Raw genomic sequence first — 27762 nt, forward strand, 5'->3', positions numbered from 1 at the left:
TTTAGTCTATATTCTGAGCTAGTGGACAGAAACAAAAGCTGTGTTGATTTTCCACCCAAAATCCTGCAAGAAGGCAAAAAAAAACTATCAATTTAATATATTTAACCAACTTCATGTGTTTTTATTTTCACATCACATCACACTGTCCTTCAGTGTGTGTGTGTGTGTGTGTGTGTGTGTGTCTGAAGAAACTTTCTCTTAAAATGCTGTCTCCCTGAGTCATTTCTTCAAGGCCCGGGACTGAAAACAGGAGAATGGAGCACTGGCAAAGAATTTCATAAAAAAAAAACAAAAAAAAAACTAGACAAACATTTTCTTATTTAGGAAGGTCTTCAATTATCTGTAAATACGTTTCATTCGGTTTTGATTCCACTTACATCCAGATGTTTGTATTTTTTGTCAAGTAAAGGTGGACGTGCTTCATATTCTTAAGCAATATGACAGTTTTTTGGAGGCATGAAGTGTTGGAAAGGGTTTTGGAGGCGATGTTTCCTTCACAGAGCAGCAATGAGCCAGACAGGGAATTGTCAGGCCCTGGGTATAGGAAAGTCTGAGTAGAAAACACATTTTATTATGAACCCAAGAGTGTAAGCCTATGAAACCTATTCTCGAGAAACAGCAGCAGAAGGAAAATAGTTGGAAGTTTCTGAAGAATCATCTTGGGTCCATCTGAAAGACAGAAATCTGAAAAACATCAGAGGAGGGAACACAATTGCTTCAGATGTCAGCGCTGAGCAACAAAAGAAGCAACGGCAGTGTGAATAATTTAATCACTTCTCAGTGATCACTTCCTTCAGTAGATGTTAAAGAAAAATAATATTGAGGAAGTAAAACTTACTGACCCATTTACAATCTCTGTTTTCCTGCTTTTCTCCAATTTCAAAGAAAATAACTGGGTTTTCAGGATGCATCTCATTAGCTCTAACAAGGTTCTGAGTGTGCGTTTGTTGACGCTGCTGCACGTTTGCAGAGCCGTCACCCCTGCTGATAAATGTCTGTAGCAGTCTGCTTCACTTTTCCTTCAAAAGGTGAAGCCATAACAATTAAAAACTCCTCATTAATCCTGGTGATGACAGCAGAAAACTGCATCTGGGCTATTTACAGCAGCGCAGCATGGACCCATTATGTCGGGGAATGCTGTTTTTGCAGCTGTCTTGGTGGGCTGTTAAAAAAGAGATGCACAATGAGACCTAATGCACATGTTAGGAGAATTGTCAAGGAAGAACTGTGGATAAAATCATGACTATTAATGACTGTAAAAGCTTTAAGAAGAGAGAATAGATAGATACTCTCTTCTAGAAAATACACTAAAGGGTGATAAACTGTCTCTAGTATATGTGGTGTATACCTGTTTACCTGGGCTTATGCTCTAAGTATGATCAACTTTATCAAGGAATAATCTAATTATCATGAATAATAATTAGTACAATTATGATTTCAGTGGACAGAGTCACAGGAGCTTGGATTTCTATATTATGCTGCCACCTTGTGGTTAAAACACAGAACGGTCTGTGAGATGTTATTCAGTTTTCTGGTTAATATCCACAGAGATTGTGTTCATTATGTTCCTTTTATTTTATTGTGACTTGCAACTGATGTTTATACAGACTAGTATATAATTAAAATTGTAATCCTGTTAGTAATCCCACTTTTTTTTATACTGAATGTATCTTTACTGGACCTTTTTTTTTAATATCCTGATTATGTAATCCTGTCACATGTATTCAGTGACTCCCCAAGAAACTGTAAGTTTTATTATTGTTGGTTATTATGAAGTGTTACCTCAAAATACATTTCTAGAGTATCTGCTGCCATTTTAACTGGTTCATTGTGTTCTTCCTGTTTTCAAAATGTCCACTCTTGAATATCAGTAACAAAGGGTAACTGAATGAAGAAAGGGGGACGTGTTTAATTCATGAACAACTCTTAAAATGTTTAAAAGAAGTTTGCTTTATAAATGTATTTCCCCAAATGTCAAACTATTCCTTTAATAGCTAAATATTATCATAAACAATAGTATGTTAATGTGCCACAGCTGAATGAGCATGCAAGCTTTAATAACCCAACATTATATGCCACAATTACACAGAAACTCTCCTTTCTTTCTGTTCATTTGGCTTTATTAAGGTCTGACCAACATGTAAACATTTCAGTGCTGAACACTGAGCAGGACGCCCAGCGTGACTGGAAGATGGAGGGAAGTCAGATGGCAGCTTGAGCCTGTTAGAGTTCAAGGTGCATCTGGACTCTGGCTCTCTGCATGTTGTTGGCCACTGTTGAGGAAAATAAGAATAAAGACCATGAATCACATTTACACGAAATTGGTGCATTAATTATTTATATATTTTGACCAAAGCATCCATTTAAGTTGTTAATCAACTATTACTACAAATATCATTACATTATTTAGGTTTTGATCAGACACCTGTCCTAAGTTGACAAAAAATGAATCAATAAAATGAATAAAAAATGTATAAAACGTTGAGGAAAGCACAACAATAGTGTAAAACTGAACAGCAACACTAAGCTACTCATGTTTTATGCTCAAGTTTAAGGTTTGTTTGTCTGTAAACACAGGAATAAAAAGTGGACAAACTAACAAAAAATGCATATTTCTGAACCATAGGTCGAGCAGAAGTGAAACCACTTTACATTTACTGCAAGAAGAAAAGAACTAAGAAAAGTTGATTTTTGAGTCCCAACTCGTTCAACACTCTGCTTTGGGATGGAAAAGAAGTTTTTGACGAGTTGGGAATGAGACTCAAAAATAATTTTTTCTTGCTAATAGCACCTTGTTTTGTGACTTCTAGACGACCCGCTCTACCTCCTGACCTACAGCCACTAACACTTTTTTCAACAAATTGGACACAGTGATTTGTTATGAAACTACACAGTATCTACAAAAGCAGTTAGACCTTTCAGCACCCTCCTGCTGGAACCTAAAACCTGCAAAAGTCCGTTATTAACACCCACATGAAGCCCAAAAGTTTGTCATCTGTCAAAATATGGAGGTAATGAGAAAACACAATGTGATCCCAGTCTGTCTTCACATTCCTGACAGGTAAGGTGTGCAGCACTCTCCTCCCCCCCAAACATGTCATCAGAGAGGGTGGACGGTCACTCACAGTGTTCTAAGTCAGCGGGCTCGTAGGCGTAGAGGTGGTCCCTGTGCTTTCCTTGAATGTCTGTGCGCACAGTCATGGACGGATCTGCAGAAAGAGATGCCACACAGCTGAGGAGAGCGAGCAACATGATCTGATTACTGCCATTACTGCTGTCCATCGTCTTATCTACCTTTGTTTCTGTAGTTACAGTCATTAAAAGCAACTTGTAGTGAAAATATGAAGGGAAAACAACCAGTGAAAGTGAAAATAGATAGAGAAAGACACAAACAGATGACAGGAGTCAGTCTCAGCGAGGAAACAGCCGAATAAATTGTTATATAGGGCTGAGAGAAAGGAAGAATCTCCAGTCCCAGTTTCTCCGACACTTCCCACACTATCATTAAGAATACATAACTACTCAGTCGGTTAGCCTTTATTCCTTTCCTCCTCATCAGCGCCACGTCTGCCATCTGTTAGGTTTGACTCATTATTCTGCTAAAAGGGCTTAAAAAGTACTGTGAGATTCTGAGAGAGTCTCAAAGTTAGTCAAGAAACTCGGAGGAGAGTGAGTTTGATGAGGGAAATAAATTTTTCAACTGACTTAGGCTATAAAGTGACTATAAAGTGATGATTGCTATATTATGATAAAAGGTGTAACTATTTACCAACAAAGAGGATTCTGGGAACATAGTAGCCATCAGGGGCCAGATTCTTGTCCTCAGTCTCTTCCTGTAAAAATAAACAAAATAATATAAACAGAAGAAATTAGTCAACGATGAGGCCAAAGACAGTGTGTATGTAAAGACGGTTCCTGCTAGATGCTGTTCTTCTTTGCACGCTACTTTTAACTTTTAATTATGCCTGATATTTTTACAGTGTCCATGATTCACTTTAAGATACTTGAATAATTTAGATTATTATCCATTTTATTGTATTTCTTTGTGATCATTTTTATCTTTCCTTTTACTTACATCATCTGTTTTTATAATCTTTTTTTCACTTTATTAAAGTCTGCAGTCGTTCTGTCTTTAAACTGCACTAACCTGTATGAAAGGTGCTATACAAATAAAGTTTGATTGATTAATTTCAATTGTGTTCACTGTTTAACACCAAAACAATGTTTTAAATATATGATCAATGTACTCACCACCAAGTTGACCATGATGAAACCCTCTCTGGCCACTTTCATGATGGACTTATTAGCAACAAACGCCTTCTTCAGTGCTGTAATAGAATTGTTTAGCTTAGAGCTTTGATTTGAAAAAAATAAAAAATAAAACTTTAATTTTAAAGTCAGCAAAACTTCATGGGGCTGCACCACACCAATACAAATTTTAAAAAAAGCAACATGAGTGCGAGCAGAAATGATTAATGTGGTCTGGTATTTTCAGTTATCACAGACTGTGTTCATAAACTTCTGGCACATAAACTTAACTGTGTCGCTCTTTGACAGACACAGAGGGTGTTAGGAGGTTAGGAACAGGTTCTGCAGGTGGGACCTACTGAACATCCATGTCGCTTGTCTACTTCTTGCCAGTGGTAACGCAAGGTAATGAGACCCAACCCACTTAAACCTAACGTTAGGTTTTCACAATCAAATGCACTGGTATGTTCAGGCGTTCAAATACAGGCTGTAAAATATTTTACTTTTTTCCCTCAAATCTGACAGAAGTCAGAAGTAGAAGCCAGACTTTGCCCTGCAGGTGGTATTTATTGTTTATGTGTTAAGAAACGCCAGTAGAGACTTCCATTGAGCTCACTTCCTGGCAAGCAGCTGTGTGATTAATGACTATAATTCTTAACTATTTTCACTGCCTGTTTGGCTGGTATTAAGGAATGCACCCACTGTGTTCCCCATGAACCAAGCCCCAGCTCTGGGTTAGAAGGACAGCGCGGGATGTGCAATGTTTTTACAGTCAACATTTCTTTTTTAGCTGTAATAAACCAAAGTGGCAGCAGTACCTTGACTGTAGGGGCAGTCTTCTTTATGATGGATGACCATCAGAGGCTTCTGACTGTGAGAGCAAAACCACAGAGAAACAACTCAACACATTCCTCAAACACAATGAACACAATGATGGGCGTGACGCAGTCATGCAAAACATAATCCTCATGTCAGATTTTAAAAGAAAAATGACAAACAAAATGCTATTTTTTAAGAATCTCTTAATATGTTTTCTGGCATTATAGGTATCTGTTATTAGAAAGTAGAATTAGAGGACAAGTCTCCTGCTTTCTTGGTCAATATTAAAGGGTAACTCCACCAATTTTACACATTAAGGTCTTTAGTCTTTTGTGTCTCCATAGGAAGCTGCATGTAATCCAATAAATTTCCTCCAGTGATGTCACTCATATCCTTAGTTGCATTGTAGGTTTTGAAAATAAAGAAAAATGCGTGGGATTAAGAAAGCGTTATCTCAGGGTCTGCCGTTTCGATTTTCAGCATTTGTTGTGAAGCTGCTCATTATGAATCTAAAGTGTGATAGAAGTACAATGCTAGACCAGTGAACTGCTTTTCAAAACATGGCGCCAATATTACCCACGATGCAATTAAGCTGCAGAGTGACATCACTGGAGGCAGTTTATCAGATCACATGCCACTTCCTCTGGAGCCACAAAACACTTTACACAGTTTTTTCACACATGCAGTCGTACTCCTCAAGACCTGTGAATACACGTTAGGGATAGGTGTAAAATAGATGGAGTTACCCTTTAATTCATATGCATACCATCTGTGTTGCCCCGAGCTTTAGGATGCAGCTATATTAAGGAATTAAAGGGTGCAAATTGCACTTTCAAAACCAAACTGAAACATTAAATATTCAAAATTGTCATCAAGGTGTAGAGTCTTACCTTCTGACCATCTTTTCCAGGCCCTCTGCATAAGTCTTGACCCATTTAATACTGGTACCCCATCCTGTAGGACACAACAGCAGTGCAGTCAACAGTAATGAACATGTCACACAATGCTCCATCAACTGAATCACTTCAATAAATTCAAATTCTGGACTTTATTTGAGTGCCTTGTGATGTAAACTAACACCGTGCATGCTTGAAAAAAAGGAAGGTCACCCACCTCTCGACAAGTCAGGAGCCTTGCTTTTGCCTGCTTGTTTTTGTTTCTGTTCTCCGGCACTGGCACAGATGCCGAAGAACAAAGCGAACAAGACCCAGCGAAGCATCACTTCCCGTCCTTTGAGAGAACTGCAATGACAGACCGGCTACTGGATTAGAGTGAAATTCTGTCAGATGTTTATTTCAAAGACAATTTCATTCGTGACACTCTGTGATCAAGGGATTTGCAAAGAGGGCACGTGTTTTCCTGTGAAAGGCCAACTCGCCAAACAAGCTCGACAAAGCTGAGATTCAAATTGCAGCACATACACCAGCAACGTCAATGAGGCAGGTCAGAAAGACTTCCTGAAATCTCAGCTTCATCTACAATCTACACTTTAATTACAGGAAAAGCTCTGTCTGCTCCCATGTTGTAATATTTATTTTGTGAGCGGCATTTGCTAGAAACCCCTAGTTTTTTTTTGTAATGACATTAAAGAAGCGTTTTCTGCACTGTTTCCGATTCTGTGCATTATTTGATCAAACAGTGACACAATAAATCACTACACTGCTACTAGAACTGTAAAGAAGGATTAAAACAATCACTTGAAGTCTCACAAATCCTCAATCATACACATTTTAGTGACACGCATTTAACTACGGGAAGTATCTGGCTAATATAAAAAGTTATGTAAATTTTGATGGAAAAGTAATTCATAATTCAAGTATTTCTATCTTCTGAAGATGCACATAGGAGTAGGTGTCTTACCTTGACAGCATGGAGCAACAGGCATCTGTGCTCGGCCTCCTATATACCTGCCCTTTTGTCAGATGGGCTTGCTTTTAACTGAACTCACCAAACAGGTATGTCAAAGGAGTGTACTATAAATAATGTCATGGGGAGGGTGGCTGGTTCAGCGTGTGAGTCGAGTTAGGCTCACCAATCAAGTTACACTAGCGACACTCAGCAGTATACTGTTGCACAAATCTTATACACCCATGTGACAGCTCTTTAACCCTACAATAAACTGCGGGTTTCCTCTGATTACTGGCTTTATCACGTTGTGACAGTCCTCTGAAGGGTTTAGAAAAATGTATAGCAGAGGGCAGTGGTTCCCAGGTGGTGTGGCGAGGCACACAGGTGTTGCCATGAGGTAAGTCAAGGTGTGACATTTTAATTTACTACCCTTTGTTGTACACATCCACTTCCTACTACAGAGGCAAAATCCTTTTAAAACCCTCCAGGGAGCCTAAAAATTTATTTTTTTTTAATTTTAAGATCCCTTCTAATCCCACAATGGGGAAATTCTATTTTTCACTCACATTACACACACAGTGTATAGAGGAGATGAGTGAAGGGGCTGCCACATGCACGGCGCCCAAGAGCAGTGATAGGGGTGCCTTGCTCATGGCACCTCAGCAATGCCCAGGATGTGAACTAGCATTCTCCATTACTAGTCCACATCACACTTTTTCTGGTCCAAGTGGGACTTGAACTGGCCACCTTTCAGTCCCCAAGCCAAGTCCCTATGGACTGAGCTATTGCCGCCCCAAACTAAAATAAACATGTACAAAGTAGATAACACATGTTGTAAAGGCTATTTTGCACGGATATGAATACAGGTGTGTCTTGAGATGTTGGCCTGCCCTTTGGTGTGTCTTCCTGCCTGTCTGTCTTCCTGTCTGTCTGTCTGCCTGTCTTCCTGCCTGTCTTCCTGTCTGTCTGCTGTCTGTCTATTGCCTGTCTGCCTGTCTTCCTGCCTGTCTGTCTTCCTGTCTGTCTGTCTGCCTGTCTTCCTGCCTGTCTTCCTGTCTGTCTGCTGTCTGTCTATTGCCTGCCTGCCTGTCTGTCTGCCTGTCTTCCTGCCTGCCTGTCTGTCTGTCTTCCTGCCTGCCTGCCTGTCTGTCTGTCTGTTGCCTGTCTGTCTGCCTGCCTGTCTGTCTGTCTGTCTGTTGCGTTGTTGCAGATTGTTAGCTGTTGCTATGGTCACAAGCACTACTTAGCAACCGTAAGGCCCTAGCGCATGCGCAGTGTTCGTTAGTGGTGCACTCTGGGATTGCAGAATATTGACATAGCAACCGGGCGGCAGAGCCACCAACTTATCTTCTCCCCGTATTAGTTTTTGCTGTCTCTTTTTGCGTTTCGACTACTTGGCTTTGCTCTCGCCTGCTGCCATGAATGGCACGGTGGTGAAAAAGACCCAGGACACGCTGGGTAAAGTGATTAAGAAACCGCCTCTCACGGAGAAACTGCTAAGCAAGCCGCCGTTTCGATACCTCCACGACATCTTCAGTGAGGTGAGACTGATATGCTAACACTACGATAATGTTAGCAAGCTGGCGTTTGTTTAACTAGTACCATCAATCTATTGTGCCCATGTTCATGAAAAGACCAGCGCCAACCGACCTGTGTTATATTAAAACACAGACAAATTAGCTGGCTAATACACCAACATTAGCATGAACTAAGCTAACCAAGTAAGTTAGCTGTCATTAACTTCGCAGTTATAACGTTTCTGCCTCCGTAGCTTTTCTAAAGCCATCGGATTATCTGCCATCGTACGGATAAGGTTGGTTCAACAGTTAAACCATTAACGTTAATTATTAATCAAAGAAAGAGTTGCTATCGTTCATCAGTAATCCAATGTTACGTTGCCGATTAAGTTAATATAGTGGGCTAGCTAGCTTACGCTAGTTAGCTAGGTAGCAAAGTCTGTAGCGTCGTTTAGTTGCTAGGCACGACCAGAGCCCCGGCAGGGATCAACAAACCAATTCGTCCACTATTAACTAACTAGAGTCAGACGATTTTGAGTATTAAGTTGGTTAAATGCGTCCGGTTCTACGAAGCAGTCACGTTGAGATCAAGACTGCTGAGCAGCTTATCGCAGCTGTTTGATAATACTAAGGGTTAGCTTAACGTTGTGCTGTAATTAATCACTGCTTGTGAAACACTGCAACCATACTCGGATTATTTGTTTGTCAAACAACAGGGGGGTACACATATGTGAGTAAGTGTCAGATTCTGGGTGCTTATGGAAAGGCTGAGAGGCATATTGATGAACAAGCTCCTCTCAGGTGAAGAGACGGTCAGGTGCAAACTAGGGCCAGCTATCAACCTCGTAAATGTATAATCTGTGTACAACATAGATGGGTTATACCACTTGGGAAGTGACAGAGTTCGATGGCATGAAGAAAGTAGTTATTCACAGATAAATAATATAGATAAAATATACTTGATGTACGTACCCTTATTTATTAGGAAGCCTCAGTCAGGGGAGGTGAGGTTACTTAGTTTAATTTCAAACCATTAGTCAATAGAAATATATGATGCAGGTACAAAATCTATTCAGATCTTCATTATGAAACAGTTTTATCTCGACTACATTTAATTTCTTTTCATTACTAACCTGTTAACACACACACTTAGACTGTCACAAGTATGTTACACAAAGTGTCAAGCACAGTCAAATCTGTTTCACTTCTCTAAACGGAGGTGAGATCTCGTTCCACTGTCCACCTGTTAAATAGTCTAATATTTCACTTAGATTCATGTATAATTAATAAAGCGAAGTGTGGAGCCATGTGTGACTTCTTTCCCTGTGATTAGCGATATATTTGACTGCAGGAATGAGATTTCAAACAACTGAAGTTTCATCTTAGATAGCTACTTTAAACCGATGCTGTAGCATAACTGCATTATCATGGTCTACAGTATGTAAGTCTTGGGTATGAAACACCAAATATTGTAAATTACCACTTAGTTTGACATGTTTATTTCTCCCCATTTTCAGGTGATAAGGACCACAGGCTTTATGAAAGGCCTGTTTGGAGAAAATGAAATGAAGTCAGATAATGTTAAGGTAAGTTGACCACTCAGGTGAAATTGTTCTTCTAGTAACCTTTGGCCTCTGCGCTATTCTTTCGTTAAGAGTCTTCTTTTCATATATTCACGCGTCTCTGTTAATGTGCTTCTTTGTGTGAAGAATATGTAATTTAGTTCTAAGCAGCAGCCTCAGTTTTATCTGAGGTCACCTGTGCGTTACATGGGACAGTCTGAGGCTGTCGGTGCGTGGGGGTAACCCTACACGCTGCCTCTGCGACACAGTGAGTGAGAGGACCTGGCAGGACATGACTTAGAGGGCCAGCCAAGGTGTCAGAACTCAAGTCTGCTGTTTGAGAGCTGACCCCGAATCAATAATGGGCAGGAAGATGATAGGCTTTGATAAATGTTGGTGCTAGAAACTGGATACCTTTACAACAGCAAGTTACTGTAACTGGATAATTTTAATTTGTCATTTGGTTTAAAATGTAATGCTTTGATATCATCAGATGTGAATTAAATTTGTTTGAAAAGCAGACATTTTGTTCTGTAAATTATATTCTTACTGAGAATGCTGCCCTGGACTCTTGCATTTGATAGACTACAGGCTATGAACTTCTTGTTGAAATACAAAAATGTCAAATATATCGGAAATGTATTGGTTATCTTATCAGTATAGCTTTCATAATCTCAGTTGTAATACTGCTCAATTGTGACCACAGAATGTGAATGGTTGCAGTAAGAGTAAGTTTTTATAACAGTATGTCTATTTATGTATCTTATCAACTGTTTAGAGAGGACGTGTGCATGTTGCGCAGTAGAAATGTCATACATACGGGGATCAACACTGCAAAGGCTAGCCTGTTGTCAGATGTTACACAGAGTGGCCTGGTGGTTGCACCAGCGACAAGTCCTTATGTTACACAGTTGGCAGACCTCTCAGGTGCAGCAGGCTGATAGACTAAAAGCACCGCTTATCCGGGCCATTTGTTTGGAGAAGGACGTGTTTTTCTACATTCACACAACAATGTAAGAATTGCACTGTCAGACTTGTGTGTCAGGACAGATTGGACTGAGACTTTTAGAAGTGTAGCACAATAGGAACAACTTGTGTTGAACCCAGCAAAGACATCTCAAGGGTTCAATCATTGGGAACTGTGTTGGAAAATAACTCCCATTGGAGTTGTCACAACCGCATCCTATCTCTTGTCTCTCCTGTGCACTCTCCTTTTCATCACAGCACCTTTTTTTTCCTTCTCTCTAGGATAAGGACGCTAAGATAGTCTACCTCCAGAAAGCAATAGATGTTGTGATGCTGGTGAGTGGCGAGCCCCTGGCGGCAAAGCCGGCACGCATTGTTGCCGGCCATGAACCTGAGAAAACCAATGAGCTGCTGCAGGCCATTGCCAAGTGCTGCCTCAACAAGGTCTGTGTTGTTTGGAGACACACACACTCACACACACACACACACTCTGAAAAGCTAAATGGTAAATTGAAAACACTTACTCTCAGATACTCCAATGTCTCCAGTTCATTCATTGATCATATTTTCTGTTTACCTGCTGGAGAAACAAATAAAGTTATGGCACTGCATAAAAAGAAAATTCAGTGTTTGTTTTTTTTCAAAGTCAAAATGTTATACTGTTGGGAAAACTGTCTAGCTACCTCAGGGAGTACTTTGAAATACTTTAATTGAACCCTGGAGGTGGAGTGTAAACATCTGATGCCTGGGGGATAGATGTTCTTTCAACAGTGATTTGATATCATGTCATTAAGACAACTCTTGGCAATTTAAATGTATTCCTCTCAGACGTTATTCGGTATTTTCCCTGAGATCTGCCCACAACTGTAATAGAAGTAGCTCTAAATATAATTGAATTGGACAAGGTGACTGGTCAAACACGTGCATCCTGCTTGCTGTTAAAACCAATTAAATGCCAAAATTTGAATTTGTTGCTGAGCTTTTTGGCATATCTTTGTCCTTTTTAGATAGTGTATCTATCTTTTTTATGTGAAAAATGTTTATCACTGGTAAATAAAGCTTCAGTGTTATGTGGTGCTGCACTATTCAACCCTTTTGTATGTCCCTTCCACAAAGAAGTCAATGTCAGCCACAGAATAGCCTCCTCATGTTTTGCTTAAGGACACATAAGAAAATGCTTTCCAACGTCATTTGTACCCAGGCCATCTATTTGAAGGACGCTTCTCTGCACATTCCTTTTGACAGCTATTATCACTCGCTGGTTAATATTGCTGTATAAAACTGAAATATTCTCCTACGCTTGATCTGCAGATGTCCAGTGAGGATGCAGTGAAGAGAGTGCTTGCAGGAGAAAAGGTGGACATAAAAAACAAGGCCAGCACCTCCAGGTCCCAGGACAAGGAAAATAGGGAAGGACGTGAACGTCATCTGGATAGAGAGGTGAGAGCTTATAGCCCACTCCAATCACGGTTTTTATCACACACTGCTGTTTGCTTGTTAGCTTTTAACCCTGCAAGCTGCAGCTTTCTTTGAAAATTCAATGAGATGATCATACGATGAGTTTCCCATTATTCAGCCGTGGCTGGCATTAAATGGTCACCTTTGAACTATTCCAGGAGAGGAAAAAGATCACAGAGCGCAGCGGGAGCCGGGACCAGAAGGACCCAGACCAGCCCAAAGAGCAGGAGAGCAGACGCAGAGATGGGGAGAAGGAGCACCACCGTGACAGGGAGCGCTCGGACAAGCACCACCGCAGTGACCAGGACCGCCAAACCAAAGACCGTGACAAAGACAAGAGCCGCGACCGGGAGCGAGACAAGGATAAAGACAAGGGAAGAACCAAAGACAGGGACAAGGAGAAGGACAGAGAGAGGGAAAAGGACAAGGAGAGAGACAAAGACAGAGAAAAGACAAGAGAAAGGGATTCTCACAGAGACCGAGAAAGAGACAAGGAGAAACGAAGGGACAAAGAGCGACACAAAGAGGGGGAAGAGAGGAACAAAAGTGGAGAGAGTGGCAACAGCAAGGTATGCCACTTAACCCCACACACATTTGAAATATTAGCAATAAATGTCATTATTTACATTCTGTGTGTTTGTGCTTAGGCCAGAGTATCAGAGGAACCACAGCAAAAACCAAGCCCTGAAGAGCTGGGCAAAACAGCCAAACCTGTGCCAGCGGTAAGTTCACCTTTTGGCAGAATATTCACATGTAATGCGGTGTCTACCATTTGATCATTGACCATTTGATTTTCTCATCTGCGTTCATGGTGTGGCAGAGTTTCCTGTATGTTATGTCAGCCAACTTGAGAAAAGTAGAATTGGTCACTGATTTTAGATGTTAAATACTCTATGCACCGTTTTTGATTTAGTACAAATTTATTTCCTAATGTTGTGCCTCTTATTCTCGCAAGGAACCTGAACCAGTTGAAGAGGTATTCAACCTTGCACAAACAATCAGTAGCAAATTAGACCTGTAAATTGCCAACACTTGAGTGTTAGAATTTAGTGACTACTGCAGTGGCTTTGGGGGTGGCTGGCTGCTTGATATAGTCCTAGTTTGGGCTATAGTTCATAACAGGTCTTCCTCTTACAATCTGTATAATAATAAATGTGACTATTAAGTGCACAGTGTAATGCTGTGTTCTTTGCCTGTGCAGCCTGCAGAAGCAGTTGACAACCAGGTAAGAATTTACTCTGAATAAAGTACATTTAGGGCATTTAGCAGATGCTTTTGTCCAAAGCGACTTACAATAAGTACATTTGTCACAAGAAAGAAACCACAAAGTAGTATGATCTTAAACCACAAAGTATGATCTTATTTCAGCAGAGACGGCTCAAATATCACTTTTGCAATGCTAAACCACTCTGGCTAGTGTGTGGTGAGACATATTAATGACAAAGGAAATACTGTATGTTTGAGCTCCATAAGTCAGCTGTAAAACGACTAGGGTCACTTACCTTTTTGCTCAGATGTGGGATGGGGTTTAAATGTTGGTTTGACAGTGTGTAGTTGAGCTCGAGATGTTCAGTTAAGTATAAAACCAGCCAGTTTGGTGGAGAGCAGTTGGTTACCCAGCAGAGTTATTCACAATTTTCTCCACTACTAGCTCTTCTTCATTGCATCTTTGAATGTTTTTTTTTCTGGCACACTTGTCTGCTTTGGCTCTTGTTCAATGTCATTCCTTTGAGTGATGCTGCTGAAGCTATTGGCCAAAATCCCAATGTTTTTGTATTTACAGTATGATACTTCAGGATATATTTGTTGACAGTTTAAATCATATTTTTTCAATATCTGATCCAGTATGATTGACTGTTATTGGACTTAAACAATGCAGTATATTGAACATAAAACACTTACTTCCTCTTGCTTTGTATTTTGCATGGAAATCTCTGTCTGTTCGGGCTTTGCAATATGGCCTTAAGATAAGACTTTATTGTCTTAAAGTTATATCTTTTTCTTGTCCTTCCTCCTCCCACAGTCTGACAGTCCAGCTAGAATACCTCGGCCTTCATCCGCCAAAGGGCAGAGGCGGCGACCCAAACTTGGAGGTCAAGGTAACTCCCCCCTTTCCCTGATCACCCTATTTTAATTATCTATACCAATGAGGCATATCTTACATAGTTAATGCAAGTCGCTTAAATAGCTGCACTTTAATTATTCACAGAATGGCTTTTTTAGTACGCCAAAATTGATTTTACAGTTGATTGCTTTCTATTTACACTCCACCTGCTTAATAAAATGACTAGTTTCCTACAGTGGGAGGTAGGTGTGACTCATCAGGATCACTGTTGAAAGACGCAATAAAAGAAAGAAAAAAGTTTTCCAAAAAGAAGATATACGGCCTATTTGTTAATCTGTTTTTCATACTTGACGTGTCGCATTGCTCTATAATAATTTTCAAAGTTGTGTTAGACAGGAAACTAATGATGCCGTGTCTTTTTCTGCTCTCAACAGAGGAATCTGACAGCGAGGGGGGTAAGTGTTCTCTGTCTCATCTCTCTTGTGGAGTTGCATGTGAAAAGAGTACAAAGGTTTTAAACATTCACAGGAACATTTTTCATGTGGAAACGGGGACAACATGTCAGGAGAGTTGGTGCGCTCGATCTAAATGCATTTGAAGAATGTTATGATAAGTTTCAATAATGCAGAGGGAGAGTGTTGCAATCTATCACTCCCATAAATAAACAAAGCAACCCATATTTGGTTATGACATTTAACTTGGTTCCCTGCTACCTCTGTGCTGAAGGCACAAGGCATGAAATCAGTGATCTTCTTATCTGACTCAAAGAAGTGCTCCCCCCAAAATGTCAGAGTGCTCTTTCGGCTCCAGGCTCCACGTTGAGTCACAGAGGGAGTGCAATCTGCCATTGAGTGACACACTCAGTCATTAATGGCAAAGATATTCTTTGTTAATGTATCCAAGCAAGTCAGTCAGGTTCATTTATAAAGCCCAGTATCAGATACAATGCATGCACGGGCTTTAAAGACCTATAGTAGCAACGATTCGCGACCCAGCCCAAACTCTCCTGGAAGGCAAAGAAAAACTTCTCAACTAAACCCTCAGCACAGAAGGAAAAAAGAAAAAGGATGGAATCTCAGGAGAGACAACAAAGAGACACAAAGATATTAGCAGAAATAATCAGAAAGTTATCAAGAGTTGAAATTCCAGAAAGTCCAAAATGAAAAAAATCCATTAATGCATCCAATAGCCAGTCTTCACACCAATCCCATTTCTACTGCTGAGATCTTGAAATACCTGAAGGTGAGGTTATATGGCTGAACTAACCTATCAGTGTTTAAAATAGCTATAGCCTTGTCAGAGTGTTAAGAACATTGGAATGTAGTTGTTATAAAGGTGTGTCAAGTGTCAGCATCTATCATGCAAAGCACAGGTACACTCCTTGCTATATTAAACTGAGCTAACTGCAAGTCACTGTTTTTCCTCTCACAGACGGAGATGCTCAGTTAGCTCAGAGACCTTCCCCTCTGGAAAACGGAGATGCTCCAGGCTCCTCAGTACCATCAGACATGGCCTCCAGGTCTGTACAGTCAACACTGAACTTCACTCATTGTGTCACTCATAGAGTAAACACTCTAAACAACAGATCATCACAGCTCCCATTATGTTTCGGCTAAAAAAACATCTCATGTCCACTACTGCTCTTACATCTGTCAAAAATGTACATACACATGAATGTTTTCCAGGCTGGACACAAGATAATTAAAACATGAATAAGATATAATGTAATTTTGTACAATAGTCATTTAATTAATAGTAGTTTTATAACATTAATGACTTTTTGTGAAGAATGTTGAGATGTTAATTCAGTCATGTGGTAATTCTTGCATTGCATTGTGTTGTATTACTTTATTTATTTACTTAAAATTTTGGGTAGTTTTGCTTTTGAAACTTTGCTTTGTTCCTAGGCCTGATCCAGGATCAGTTCTGGTACATTACACAGCTGAATAATTGCCTTTATTTTTGATAATTACCAATGTTTTGTTCTTGCTGACTAATCGGTTATGATTGAATGTCTGGGAAGCTGTGTTATAGCAGTTTTACTCATATTATTGTTGTGAATGTTTATTGCTCCAGGCAACAGTTATCATCTCAAAATCTGAATGACTCAGCGAAGCTGTCACGAAGTGGACTTTTGACAAATCCCAGAGAGCTGTTAACAGAGAATTTGGCTTGTAAAAGAAGTCCAGAAGAAAACATAGCTTGTGAAATAAAACGGAAATTACTTGTGTAAATACAAATATTTTAGTTCTAAAAACATTCATTTAAGAGCTTATTAAGTTATATGCATAATCTTTTCAACCTACACCAGGCGAATACCACGGCCCAGCAGTGCTCGCCCAGCACCTCCTCGAGTCAAGAGACAGGAAAGTGGCACCGACGTGGCCCCAGCTGAGAGGTGACTTCACCACACAAATTCACTAATGTCATAAGTCATAACTGTTACTGGCAAGGATGATGACCTCATTTGTTGTGAATACATGTCTTGTTCCTGCCAGTAGGAGAGATGAAGCACTACTCGTATAATGAAATCAAAAGCAGTGAACATGCTGAATGAACTCTGTAATATTGGAGCAAGTCTAACAGGTCAACAATTATATTTTTAATAAAGGTGTTGTCAGGCTGCCACATCTCACACTGTATATTCTGTATAATTTCTCAGTTAGAAATGAGTCACGCTGTTTGCATGTCTTTCAGGCTGTCCAGTGCCAAGCCCTCAGCTCCAGTCATCATGGATGGTAAGAAACTGTCTGAGGATGAGGAGGATGATGAGCAATTTGTCGTCGAAGAGGCGGTTCCTCCACCGTCAGATGCTCCTGAGATGGAGATGGTAAGTGACTTGATCATCAAGTTGTTTAAAAACAGATAACATAAAGCCTTGGATAGTTATCTACTATTTTTTTCTATTACAGGTGCCTGCACAAGAACTCGACAGTGAAGACAAACATGGTACAGTTGAATTTGTTTTGATTTTTCTAGTTTGAAGGATATACCGTCACATTTTCTCCAGATTTTCTTCTTGCTGAGTTAAGCCACCTGGATCTTCTTTCACTTTTCCTCTCATTGTTTCTCTCACTGTAGGTGGCCTTGTGAAAAAGATCCTTGAGACCAAGAAAGACTATGAATTGTCCCCATCCTCCCCTAAATCTAAAGAACAGGTATGTACAGTTGTTTCTGTAGTGCTCTTCTCCACTAGAGGGCAGTATCAGCCCAGTTCTCACCAACTGATTTTCATCAGTGACTCAGAGCTCGCCATCAACTCTATCAGCCATTCTTTCTGGAAAGTTTGCTCCCCAGGGCAAGTGTTGAAACCACAGTGAAATGCCCACTGCAACGCTGGTTATTATCAAAAGAAAGACATAAACAAATGGAGCGCAGAGGTGTAATTGCACCGCCTTGCAACCACAAAAATGTTCCCCTTCAGTGAAGCTGAAGGGCTAATAACCAGACAAGCAAGTATGGCCCCTAACAGACCACACATACTACACACACATCAAGATGTCTGGAGCAAAATGAGCTTGTTTTTAGGGGCTGCTGCTCAATATCAGCAAAATATGCTCACATTTTTTGATTACAGACTTCTCTGTTCTGTGTACAGTTTAAGGGTATCTGCCATCTTGGAAACTGGCTTTTAGACAAATTATGACTCTTCACACTCCTTCTCCATATGTTGACTTCTTTCACTTATTGTGGAGGTTATTCCAGGAAACGGACAATGCACAACAAGTTTTTCAGTCACTTAAGACCCCCTCGACACATGTTTTAAGGTATAGAATAAAATTCTCTAATATGTGTCCTTGAAAATCCTTAAAATGGCACCTGCTCCTTCCCACTCATTAAAAGACAGAACATATAAATACGAAAATATTGTTGGTTCCACAATTTTAACTGCTGGACACAAGATGTCTCCTACTTCACTATGAAGTCCATTCTCAGGGTTTGTGCACTGGAGGCTTCAAGTTTCTACATCACACTTGTGTACACTAAATACTGGACCATGATTGGCTTTGAAACTATCTGTGATGTCAGAAGTCATGCTTGTAGGCCGGCTTCTTTGAACCAGATTTTCAGTGAGCACAGAGAAAACTTTGAAAACAGCCTTCTAGTGTCAAACGTACATCTTTTTACACAGTGACGTTTAAACATTCAACTGTAGGAACAAGAAGAAAAGCACATTTTTGACTAGAGGAGGACATTTAGGTATTCAAGACTGCTGTTTCTCAAGAAGTTTTGCTTCTCATAATGTCTTTGATTTGGATGAATAAACAGGCTTTTTAGGTGACGCATTGCTGCTGTTGGTCATGCATTCCCCCGTCAGCTTATTTATCAGCCAGAAAGAGAGAGAAACATCTTTCATCATTATTTGTAGTGTGAGTCAGTGTGAAGCTTACAGTTTGGTCTGTACTCCATGGCGTGAGGTGGCGTACGCTGTCTGCTTTGGGTGGTCCTCTTCACCGAAGCGTGCTCTCCCCCAGCATCCCTTCCCTAGCTGACCACCCTGACTCTGATGGATGCACTGTTTTGGCCTGTCACTCATGCAGAGAGGCCCCCGATCTATCCCCTCCTAACTGCGGCCTCAGATATCATCCCTCGTGAAGTTTACCTGAAGTTGTCTCAGTTAAACCACCAGTAAACTGAAGTAGCTTGACAGAATCTGTATTTTAAAGTTAGTTAAATTCAAAATACAGTTACCACTCTGTTTCTGTTACTGAAAGGATTTCCACAAAACCTGGATGGAGGATGGGACTCAGATCAGGATAAAGTGACGAATTCAGGACGTTATTTTACAGTTTTGGTAATTTCCCAGAGAATAATGCATGGATCTTGTGAAAAAAATCAGCCATATTTAGGTGGCTGGTATCTATGAGTGGGTACGATTTGATGCAGGTTAAAACAGACGTCTGTGTCTAGCAGGTTTAAATGTTTTATTAGACATTGGATTAGGCTCGATTGAGTTAAAGAGGGAAGTTGGGCCTTGGCGGAGGTATGCACTCTATGATTACCACTCTAGCTTTATATAGAACTTGGTGCAAAACCAACATTTTTCAAGTCTAACCAAACATACATAAACAGGTAAAACATCCAAAACAGCAGAGCTCTTTGTGTAACACGATGAGCACAGCCTTGTAGAGTTTATCCTAATTTTCTTAATGCAGCCTCCTCAGCTTTCAAGCCTTCATTTCAGAGTGTCCTGTTCTGCACATAGGAACCGTTCAGTCCACCCCTCCATCATTATTGGCCTTGCCTCGTCAGCTGTATAAAGAACTATAATGACTTCCTTCCAGACATGAAAGGGTGGAGAGGTCAGCTTAATGGAGTCGTTTTTTTCTTTTTTTCCCTGGTAATCACGGTAAAACACGCAGGGTCAAAAATGTAAATATTGAGCTTCCTCATTCTATGTGGTGTGACGGGTTTGAAATTTCAGCTGCCGCAATTCATTTTCTTAAACACCAAAGTTTATCAAAACACCGTGTCCGAATGAGTCACAACCCATCCAACATCATGTCCAGTTCATAAGTGTTGGCCTTTAGACCATTTTGTATATTTGGTGAAAATCCCACCTATATGTTATTGTCCCCATTAATTCATGTGCTTTGTCATTTGAATTAATTTTGCTATTGTTAATGCCAGTGACGAGGTGCTCCATGGCTGTGCTGATGTAAATAAAGGGAATTCTCAAACAGTCAGATGATTGTATTTTGCCATGTCCCGCCGCAGTGTGTGTGACCGAAGAATTTGCTGTATATTTATGGGGATGACCTTCCTCACGACCCCTCGGCGGTATTGTATATTATTCCAAGATACTTCTCTTTTTATTTAGACAGAATCCGCCCCTTGCAGCAGCTGCGTTTTCATAAGAATTTTTGTGTACTCTTCCCCCCCGTTTCTTTACCCCCATCAAATTAGCCTTGATGAAGGTTTGTAATGTATAAATAAACCCTGTGGCATACAAATGGATGGCTGTTGAGTGAGAGTCACGGAGGAGAAGGGCCAGAATACTCTCTGCAGGATTGTCAAGAAAATAAATACTCCTCTCTGCAGACCTCTGTGTCTTCATAAACATCCAGCGTTTTTTGTGGAAACAAGGAAACGGCCCTGTGGCATTCCATTAGTCATATTACTTTTGCAGAAGACATATTGGAATTTGGTCAGGTTTATGAGGATTACCTACCTGAAGCACCTACAAACTGCTATCAGACCTCAGCCTTGACAAATCACAAATCATATCGACAAACCCTTAAGAATATCTTTTTGTCTCCATGAGAATGTTTGAATGATAAACCACCTTTTTAAGGCACAGTTTCCATTTTCAGTCACTTCAGTGTAGCTCCCTTTTGGAAGTTTCCTTTCAGTCAGCCCAGGGTGGTGATCTCAGTTGTCTCCCCAGTGACCTTGCAACAACATCCTGTAACCTCACTGGCCGTAAGCTTTTCTCTTCACCTCACTGACTCCAAGCTATTTTTATGATCTAGCTAGACTTTTGAATGGCCTTCTATGAAAAATGGCGAGGAAACCCATAAACAACATCCAGAGCCAAATCTCATCCTCCCCTGCCTCCATGACTCACCTCTCAGATCTCCTACTGGAACACATTGTAGAAAACCATCAGGATGTGCATCAGTGTCTTCAAATGGTCTCCAGTAGCCATTAGAATTGTTCCCAGAAGCTCCAGAGTTGTTATGTGGGCTTCAATGATCATCTGTGGTCTTCAATGGTGTAACCACTATAAACTGGACTTGATTCAACTTGATTGTGGGCAGTGCAGCTCTAATGAGAGGTTTGTCCTCTCTCATCCTCCTGTCTTGAAGTGAAGCTAATTAATGAACAGTAATGAATGAATAAATAAATGAAGCTTCTCTCCTCATGAGGGAAGCTGATCCCTCGACATCAACTACTCAACTAGTGTCTAAATGACTGTTTTCCCAGCTAATGATACCCTAGAGGTTGATCTGCCGCTGACAGGTTCTATACATGCTCACCATTTTTCTTGTCAGAGAATACTTTGAAGAATGTTTTCCTCTCGCCTCAGAAAGCCTCTATAAGCAGTCCATAAATCACATTCTTGCACGCACTTCCTAATTAAGTTGATTAGGTGTGTGATTACTGGGTCAATTTCATGTTGTGTTGTACCTTGGAGTGTTAAGAACGTCCCTGAGAGTTTCTCTTTGAAGGAGATCCAAGCAGAAAGTTTGTTGTCATAAACATAAATGCTGATGAGAAGAAGTATTTATTTTGAGTAACTAAACCCCCAAACCACTTTTTTCAGCTGAAAACCAATGTATATGGGTATTTAGTTGTGTTTTTTATTGATTCAGGTTCAAATCTTGACATTTTAGACATTTTAAAAATGCATAGCGACTGCCCTGAAAAAGGGTGAAACCTGGCTATTGTTATTGAATTTTGCTATCACCTGAACTGGAGGCAGCTTTTGCCACCAACCAGCCCTCCATCCAACCCCCCTCTTATAAAACCTACTTCTCCCAACTCTGCAGACTGCAGCTAGTGGTGTTTGTTAGCACCCCTCCCAGCCCTGTCCATGTTCGCGTATTTTCACATTGCAGAGGCGGTTTTTTTTTTTTATTTCAAGAGTAGAGGCCATCCAGCCAAAACTCTGGGGTTAAGTTAGTTCAGCCAAATGTTTTTTACAGGGCTGATACCGACTATTAGTAATCAAGGAAACCAATAAATCACATTTGTGTGATTGTGTGTGTAAAATTTGATTATAATAATAATCTATTATTCTTCCACAACACAATGGAGATTATGATTCCATTTGCATTGTTTTGTCATCCTCGTGGTTGGCTGTTACAGATCTGGTGATCTTAAATTATGGTTAAGCTGTTATGGGTGGCTCAAAGTGGAGAATGATACTGATGATGCTATTAAGTTTGACATTAGATGAGGTTTGATTTAAGTAAAATGCACTGCTAGGCCTTGGCGAAGGTATGCACTCTACTGACTGCCATTCTAGTTAATTTAATCTGACAAAAAAATGGACATAATCGGAAAAATGCTGAATATCTTACCTGATAATCTGTCTATCCCTTATTTATCTATGTACTTTAGCGACATATCAGTCTACCTCTTACGTCCACCTGCACTTTCCAGCACCACCCAGAGGCTGTGTCTTCCCCATTGCCTCCGGCTTTCATCACCGTCTGAGATAATGGGAAAACCTGCCCCCCCTCCTTCCTCCCCTCTCACCTCCTACTCCTCTGCGGTCACCACGTCTAAATATTGTTCTGTGATCTGGGTGAGAAAAAGGAAAACTAGGAGCACACAGGACTCGTAGACCCCGACAGAGACCTCCATAAAGCTGTGATTTATATCCACCCGGACAGAGTGCGCACGAACCAGGGGTCATGTTTTCACGCCAAGTTTTTTATTTTCCAACAGAGAAGGGGAGGGGCGGTCGAGGTAGCAAGGGGACGGCAAATAGACTGAAGCCATAGGTCCTGTCTGGGCCGTGCAGACCAAACCACAGCCAGGCAGGCCGAATGAGCCGTAGAGTGTTTGTCTAGCTGCAGGGTTCACAGCACCCAGTGGAAAGCCACCCACCATGTTAGGGGACCGCTGGGCCAAGGCGTTTCAAGCCTCACACTCCTAAACCACCACAAACGGGTAACAAAGAGCGAGGCTGTCAGAAATTTGTACTTGCTTCCCGAAAAGAAATGACGGCGAACAATGATGCTTGATGTAATTTCTGCAGTGTGGTCTCGTCCAGTCAAGCTGCCTTCGCAAATTATAATCACTGAGCTGTTTGGTTTGTTTTCAGAGATGGCTCGATAAGGCCAATGCTATGCGCTCCGGCTAAGCCGAGCATATGTGGCCGACTAACCGAGCGGGCTCCGTGACAGATTGTGTGTTTTGAAGAGGAAGCTGTCATTTAGTTTGCAGTCGCAAACACGATTCCTGCTGCCTCATGAAGGCAGGTGCTCCCATCTGTGGAGCCAAACAGCAGAAATTGGGCCAAGAGTTGAACTTGAAAGGAGGCATAAGTGTAGTAGTTGTTACTCAATACTGTAGTAAAATAACCCCACTGCCACAGCCTGTTACTAAAATAAACAGGACTTTAAGACTGAGAGTGCGGGTGGGGGCTGCGTGTGTCCACTGTATGCTTCGCCTGAACCTCTGCCTGTTTGTGTGTGTGTGTGGCTGAGTGCTTTCGCATCACACACGAACACTCAGAGGCCAGCTGAGCAAACATCCTTGGGTTTGCTCCCTGCCAAGGGAGGTCCTTCCCTGATACCTTCCCCTCCTTGCCATCGAGGGACTGAGTGTAATTGGGATATAGTGAACCCCCCCCTCCCCCAACCGCACACCATACACTGGAGGCCTTCATCAACCAGTCCCCCTACTTTGGCCAACACAATTCAGCCGCACGTTTGATCTTTATATATACAGCTAGGTTGGTAGAATTCCTGCCTAACATTTTTAGCCTTGAAATCCTAAACCACTAAATGCAGCCTTGCTCTGGTTCTGGGCATCTGAGACTTTTCTGGCAAAGGTAGAATTCCTAAAGAGGGTTTATTATGTTTTGGTCTGGGGACACACAAGTGATTTTTGTGCGTGTTCATACAGCTGTTTGATACAGTGTTTAGTTTCAATCATGCATATGATACCAACTTAGTTTCTTTCTTAGACTTTGATATCGAAGAACCTGCTCATGAAATTCAATAAATCAGCTCTCAAGAACCAACATACACGCTCCTCGAACTTTAATTCTTGTTTATAGATCAAAAAATTGAATCCCCTAAACCTCACTCATTATATTCACCAACTCCACTTCCAGAACGTGGTGTCTGAAGCAGCGCGGAAGAAAGAGCGGGACATGGTGACACGGGAGATCGAGCGACTCCGCTCATCCATCCAGACGGTGTGCCGCAGCACCCTGCCTTTGGGTAAGATCATGGATTACATACAGGAGGACATGGACGCCATGCAGGCTGAACTGAACACCTGGCGGCGGGAGAACAAAGAGCACGCACAGGCCCTGCTGCAGGAGCAGAGGTACGGTTGGCACCTACACAATATGCCTTACGTTATGTGTTGATGAATATAATTTATTGTCAGCACCTGTTAATATACAGACTCACTTTCTCAATGCGTGGGTGCTACCTTTTTACATTGATTGATTCCAGTACTTCACATCCAATTTCTGTTAAACTTGTGTTTTGTTAATGTATTGCTCGTCCCTGTGGTCAATTTCTTGACATATTTTTAATTTGATTGCATGTAAGCAATTAATCATCCCTTCTGTGTTTTGTTTTATGTGCCACAGAGCGACAGACAAAGCTGTGGAGCCTCTTAAGGTAGAGCTAGCTGAGCTGGAGCAGCTGATCAAGGACCAACAGGACAAGATTTGTGCTGTGAGATCCAACATACTGAAGAATGAAGAAAAGATCCAGAAGATGGTGACTGGAATCAACTTCTCCTCCAGAACCTGAAATGAGAACCAAGGTGTACGATGACAAAACTTTGCTAAAAATGCACTGAAGATCTGTGGATGTTTCTCGTTCAGAATTATGGCAAGACCATTTTCCATGGAGGTGATCAGGGACGGGACCAAACGCTGCACTTTTAAAGGAGATGGGCCCAGACATGTCAGACTCAGCCAGTCAGATGTTGGTAAATAAAAGCTCCATTTGATGGTTTAGAGATCTGACTCACTATTCTCCCTATTCTCACATCTGCTGACTGACAGATGAATAAATATCTTCCTGCTCTGCACACTAACCTTACCCCATCTTTTACCCCTTTTCTGTAACGGTGCCTTTGTGGAGTGAGCCGACGTAGAGCTCATGACTTGGAAGTTAGACTAGATAGTTGTATTTAATGCTGGATCCGCTAATCAAAACCCCTATATATTTTCAAAAAACAACATGAAAGTTTGACTCTGCAGTCACTGGACCAAATAATGACAGTAATTTAAAACCTATTTCTTTGTTTTTTATTAACTTAGTTTTGTTTCATGGCCTCACTTCTTATTTTTCCTGGTTGTGCAGACTTTGGCCTCTGCTTTACACAGGACGTGCAGTTTGATTGCAGTAGTAAACGGCCTTGCGATCTGGTTCCTTTTATGTTTTCCGTAATGATAATTATTTCCCTAAAAATAAAAAAAAAAGAAGAATAAGACTGTTTTGAGCAGCCTGTTCCTATGCTTACAAGAACCTTCTCACATCCGGCAGTCTTTAATGTTATTTCACTGTTCTGTTTTTGAAGCACCGCTGCACTTTGATAGGAGTGATTAGGGGAGGTACCTTCAAGTCTCTTGGAGAAAAAGCAGTGTTACATTCTTTCTTCCATCTCTTATAAAATATAACATAGGTACCCCAGTTTGCTGTACTTTCAGGGAAACATGAGCATGTATCGATTGTTCTTGCAGGATAGCTGCCATCATGGAGGTCCCTCCATTCTGTTCGTACCCTTGGATTTGCCAAAGTGTATCTTTTATGGGATGGAGAAAATGTTTGGTCTGATAGCAACTCTACGTTTCAGTTCTTTATATAAAAAAAGTAGTAAGACATTATTTTATGCGCTCCTTTTGTGACTTTTAAGAAATGTGCTTTACAGATGTAGCTAAATATGAAAATATGAAGCAATACAAGACTGTGGTAGCAGGTTGGATGGTAGACGTGGAGACATGAGACGGTCCCTGTTTTCCTGAAAATTCCAATAATGCCATCTCACTGTAATCTGTGTGTGAATGAAAGAGAAATAACAAAAAAAAGAGCGGACTAGTCAGCCTTCTTGATCCTTTGCATAGTGGCCTATCTCACCCTGAATGCAAATGCAGTTACCAGTAGAAGTAGAAGTACCAGTGTAGTTTTAAATAGCTGTTACTACTTTTTTAAGTGCAGTTGCTACCTCTACTAGTTGTCCTGCATATTTGGCTACCAGAAGATGTACTGTAGACTGCCAGTGTTGACAGGAAATTATTCAAAAATACTTTCTGTGACATCCTGGTTGGATTGATGAATGTAAACCACAATTTTGAACTTGTTTTTGTGTAGTTGTATCAAAATATGGGTTTCTGCTTCCATTGCCTCTTCACAGTGATGGGTTACCAATATGATATAATATGGAATATGGATCAGTTCTGTGACATTACTAATGTAAGACCACAACATATTTAATTTACACAACAATTTGTGAAATGGTACTACAAACTACAGTCCAACCAATACTGGAGTTTTGGGGCAGATACAGGGCAAAAATATTCAGGGATCGTTATTCTCATATGCACAGAATATATAGATAAACACAAGTGTCCAGAATGACATCAGGGCACTAAAACAGTAAACTTCAGTGGGAATTTTATGATAATAAATTACCCAAAGATTTTTTTTCTGCATTGCATTCTCTAAAAAAATGTTTTCTTATCGGTTCATATCTGACAACATATACGCCGATGCAAATATACTGTATCTGTGATAGGCCAATATCGGCCAACGGATACATCGGTCGGGTTCAACTAAAAACCAGATTTCTCTTTGGCAATGGAGCAAAAATGTACCGCTGTCCTCTGGTAAATCTTGTCTGTTTAGGCTGTTGTAGACATGAGCATCAGTGACTACAAGAAAAAAAGGCTTGGGAAAAAGAAAAGGAGCACATTGGTTTAAGGGAAAATATCTTTATTAATGCTTTTGACTTGTCTTTTTAATACTCCTCTGAGGATTCAGCATTCAAAACGAACTGTCATTTAATCTGATTTTACTCCATTTTCATCTCAGTATTATATTTAGTCCATCAAATATACTGTAACCTATTTGAAAGTCAAATTTAAAACTCTTACAAGCCTGGAAAAGCGAGAACCTGTGTGTTCACATGTCTTATATGAAAGGTATATTTACACTGTAAACTATTTGTATGATATTCTCTGTTTCTTTTTAAACTGTACATTATGTATATGTGGAGATTGTATCATAGTTCAAATAATTATATAATTTTGTAGTGGAGTGAAATAAATGGTTACGTTGCAATAAATATTAGACGTTTTGTTCTTGTTTTTCAGTGTCAGTGCAGAGTCGTGACTGCTGCTATGAGAAAGGTTAAAAGTCAAGTTAGCCAATAATGAAGACTTAAGGAGAGGTCTGGATTGCAATATGAGTAAAAATGATAAATGACCCTGGTTTGTGATTTTGACAAGTTCATGTGAAGTCCTTATGGCGTCTGGCTCGGCCAAGTCACACTCTCATCGAGACGTGTTTCTTTTGAAGCTCGGGCCGACATCACAAAAGTGAAACATTTAACTTCCATTTTAAGACCCTCGAGTAAC

General features: G+C 40.6%; 2 protein-coding genes across 3 annotated transcripts; one reads left to right on the plus strand and one right to left on the minus strand.

Moving 5' to 3' along the window:
- Nucleotides 1-2208: 2208 nt before the first annotated feature.
- LOC141002021 (anterior gradient protein 3-like) lies at nucleotides 2209-6286 on the minus strand. The gene is made up of 7 exons (XM_073473186.1): nucleotides 6181-6286; nucleotides 5958-6021; nucleotides 5067-5119; nucleotides 4252-4328; nucleotides 3770-3833; nucleotides 3126-3209; nucleotides 2209-2273 (listed from the first exon to the last, which is right to left on the minus strand). The coding sequence occupies exons 1-7, from the start codon at nucleotides 6284-6286 to the stop codon at nucleotides 2224-2226; spliced, it is 498 nt and encodes a 165-aa protein (XP_073329287.1). The 3' UTR covers nucleotides 2209-2223.
- Nucleotides 6287-8204: 1918 nt separating this feature from the next.
- traf3ip1 (TNF receptor-associated factor 3 interacting protein 1) lies at nucleotides 8205-27470 on the plus strand. Of its 2 annotated transcripts, XM_073474179.1 has the most exons (16): nucleotides 8205-8456; nucleotides 9950-10018; nucleotides 11243-11404; nucleotides 12272-12400; nucleotides 12577-12987; nucleotides 13066-13140; nucleotides 13620-13643; nucleotides 14442-14517; nucleotides 14918-14938; nucleotides 15915-16002; nucleotides 16795-16881; nucleotides 17181-17313; nucleotides 17396-17432; nucleotides 17565-17641; nucleotides 24277-24494; nucleotides 24766-27470. In XM_073474179.1, the coding sequence occupies exons 1-16, from the start codon at nucleotides 8334-8336 to the stop codon at nucleotides 24929-24931; spliced, it is 1896 nt and encodes a 631-aa protein (XP_073330280.1). In that variant the 5' UTR covers nucleotides 8205-8333; the 3' UTR covers nucleotides 24932-27470. The 2 variants fall into 2 exon arrangements, with proteins under 2 accessions (XP_073330280.1, XP_073330282.1); XM_073474181.1 differs by lacking the exon at nucleotides 13620-13643.
- The last annotated feature ends 292 nt before the right edge of the window (nucleotides 27471-27762 follow it).

The sequence above is a fragment of the Pagrus major genome, chromosome 9, assembly GCF_040436345.1.
Source record: "Pagrus major chromosome 9, Pma_NU_1.0".
Taxonomy (NCBI): Eukaryota; Metazoa; Chordata; class Actinopteri; order Spariformes; family Sparidae; genus Pagrus; species Pagrus major.

Coding starts and splice junctions, on each gene's coding strand:
- LOC141002021 (XM_073473186.1), bottom strand. CDS start 6,286: ATGCTTCGCTGGGTCTTGTTCGCTTTGTTCTTCGGCATCTGTGCCAGT. Junction 6,022..6,180: donor GGCTCCTGACTTGTCGAGAG/GTGGGTGACCTT, acceptor TGTGTCCTACAG/GATGGGGTACCAGTATTAAA. Junction 4,329..5,066: donor AGACTGCCCCTACAGTCAAG/GTACTGCTGCCA, acceptor ATTCTATTACAG/CACTGAAGAAGGCGTTTGTT.
- traf3ip1 (XM_073474179.1), top strand. CDS start 8,334: ATGAATGGCACGGTGGTGAAAAAGACCCAGGACACGCTGGGTAAAGTG. Junction 8,457..9,949: donor TCCACGACATCTTCAGTGAG/GTGAGACTGATA, acceptor CCCCATTTTCAG/GTGATAAGGACCACAGGCTT. Junction 17,433..17,564: donor CGACAGTGAAGACAAACATG/GTACAGTTGAAT, acceptor CTCTCACTGTAG/GTGGCCTTGTGAAAAAGATC.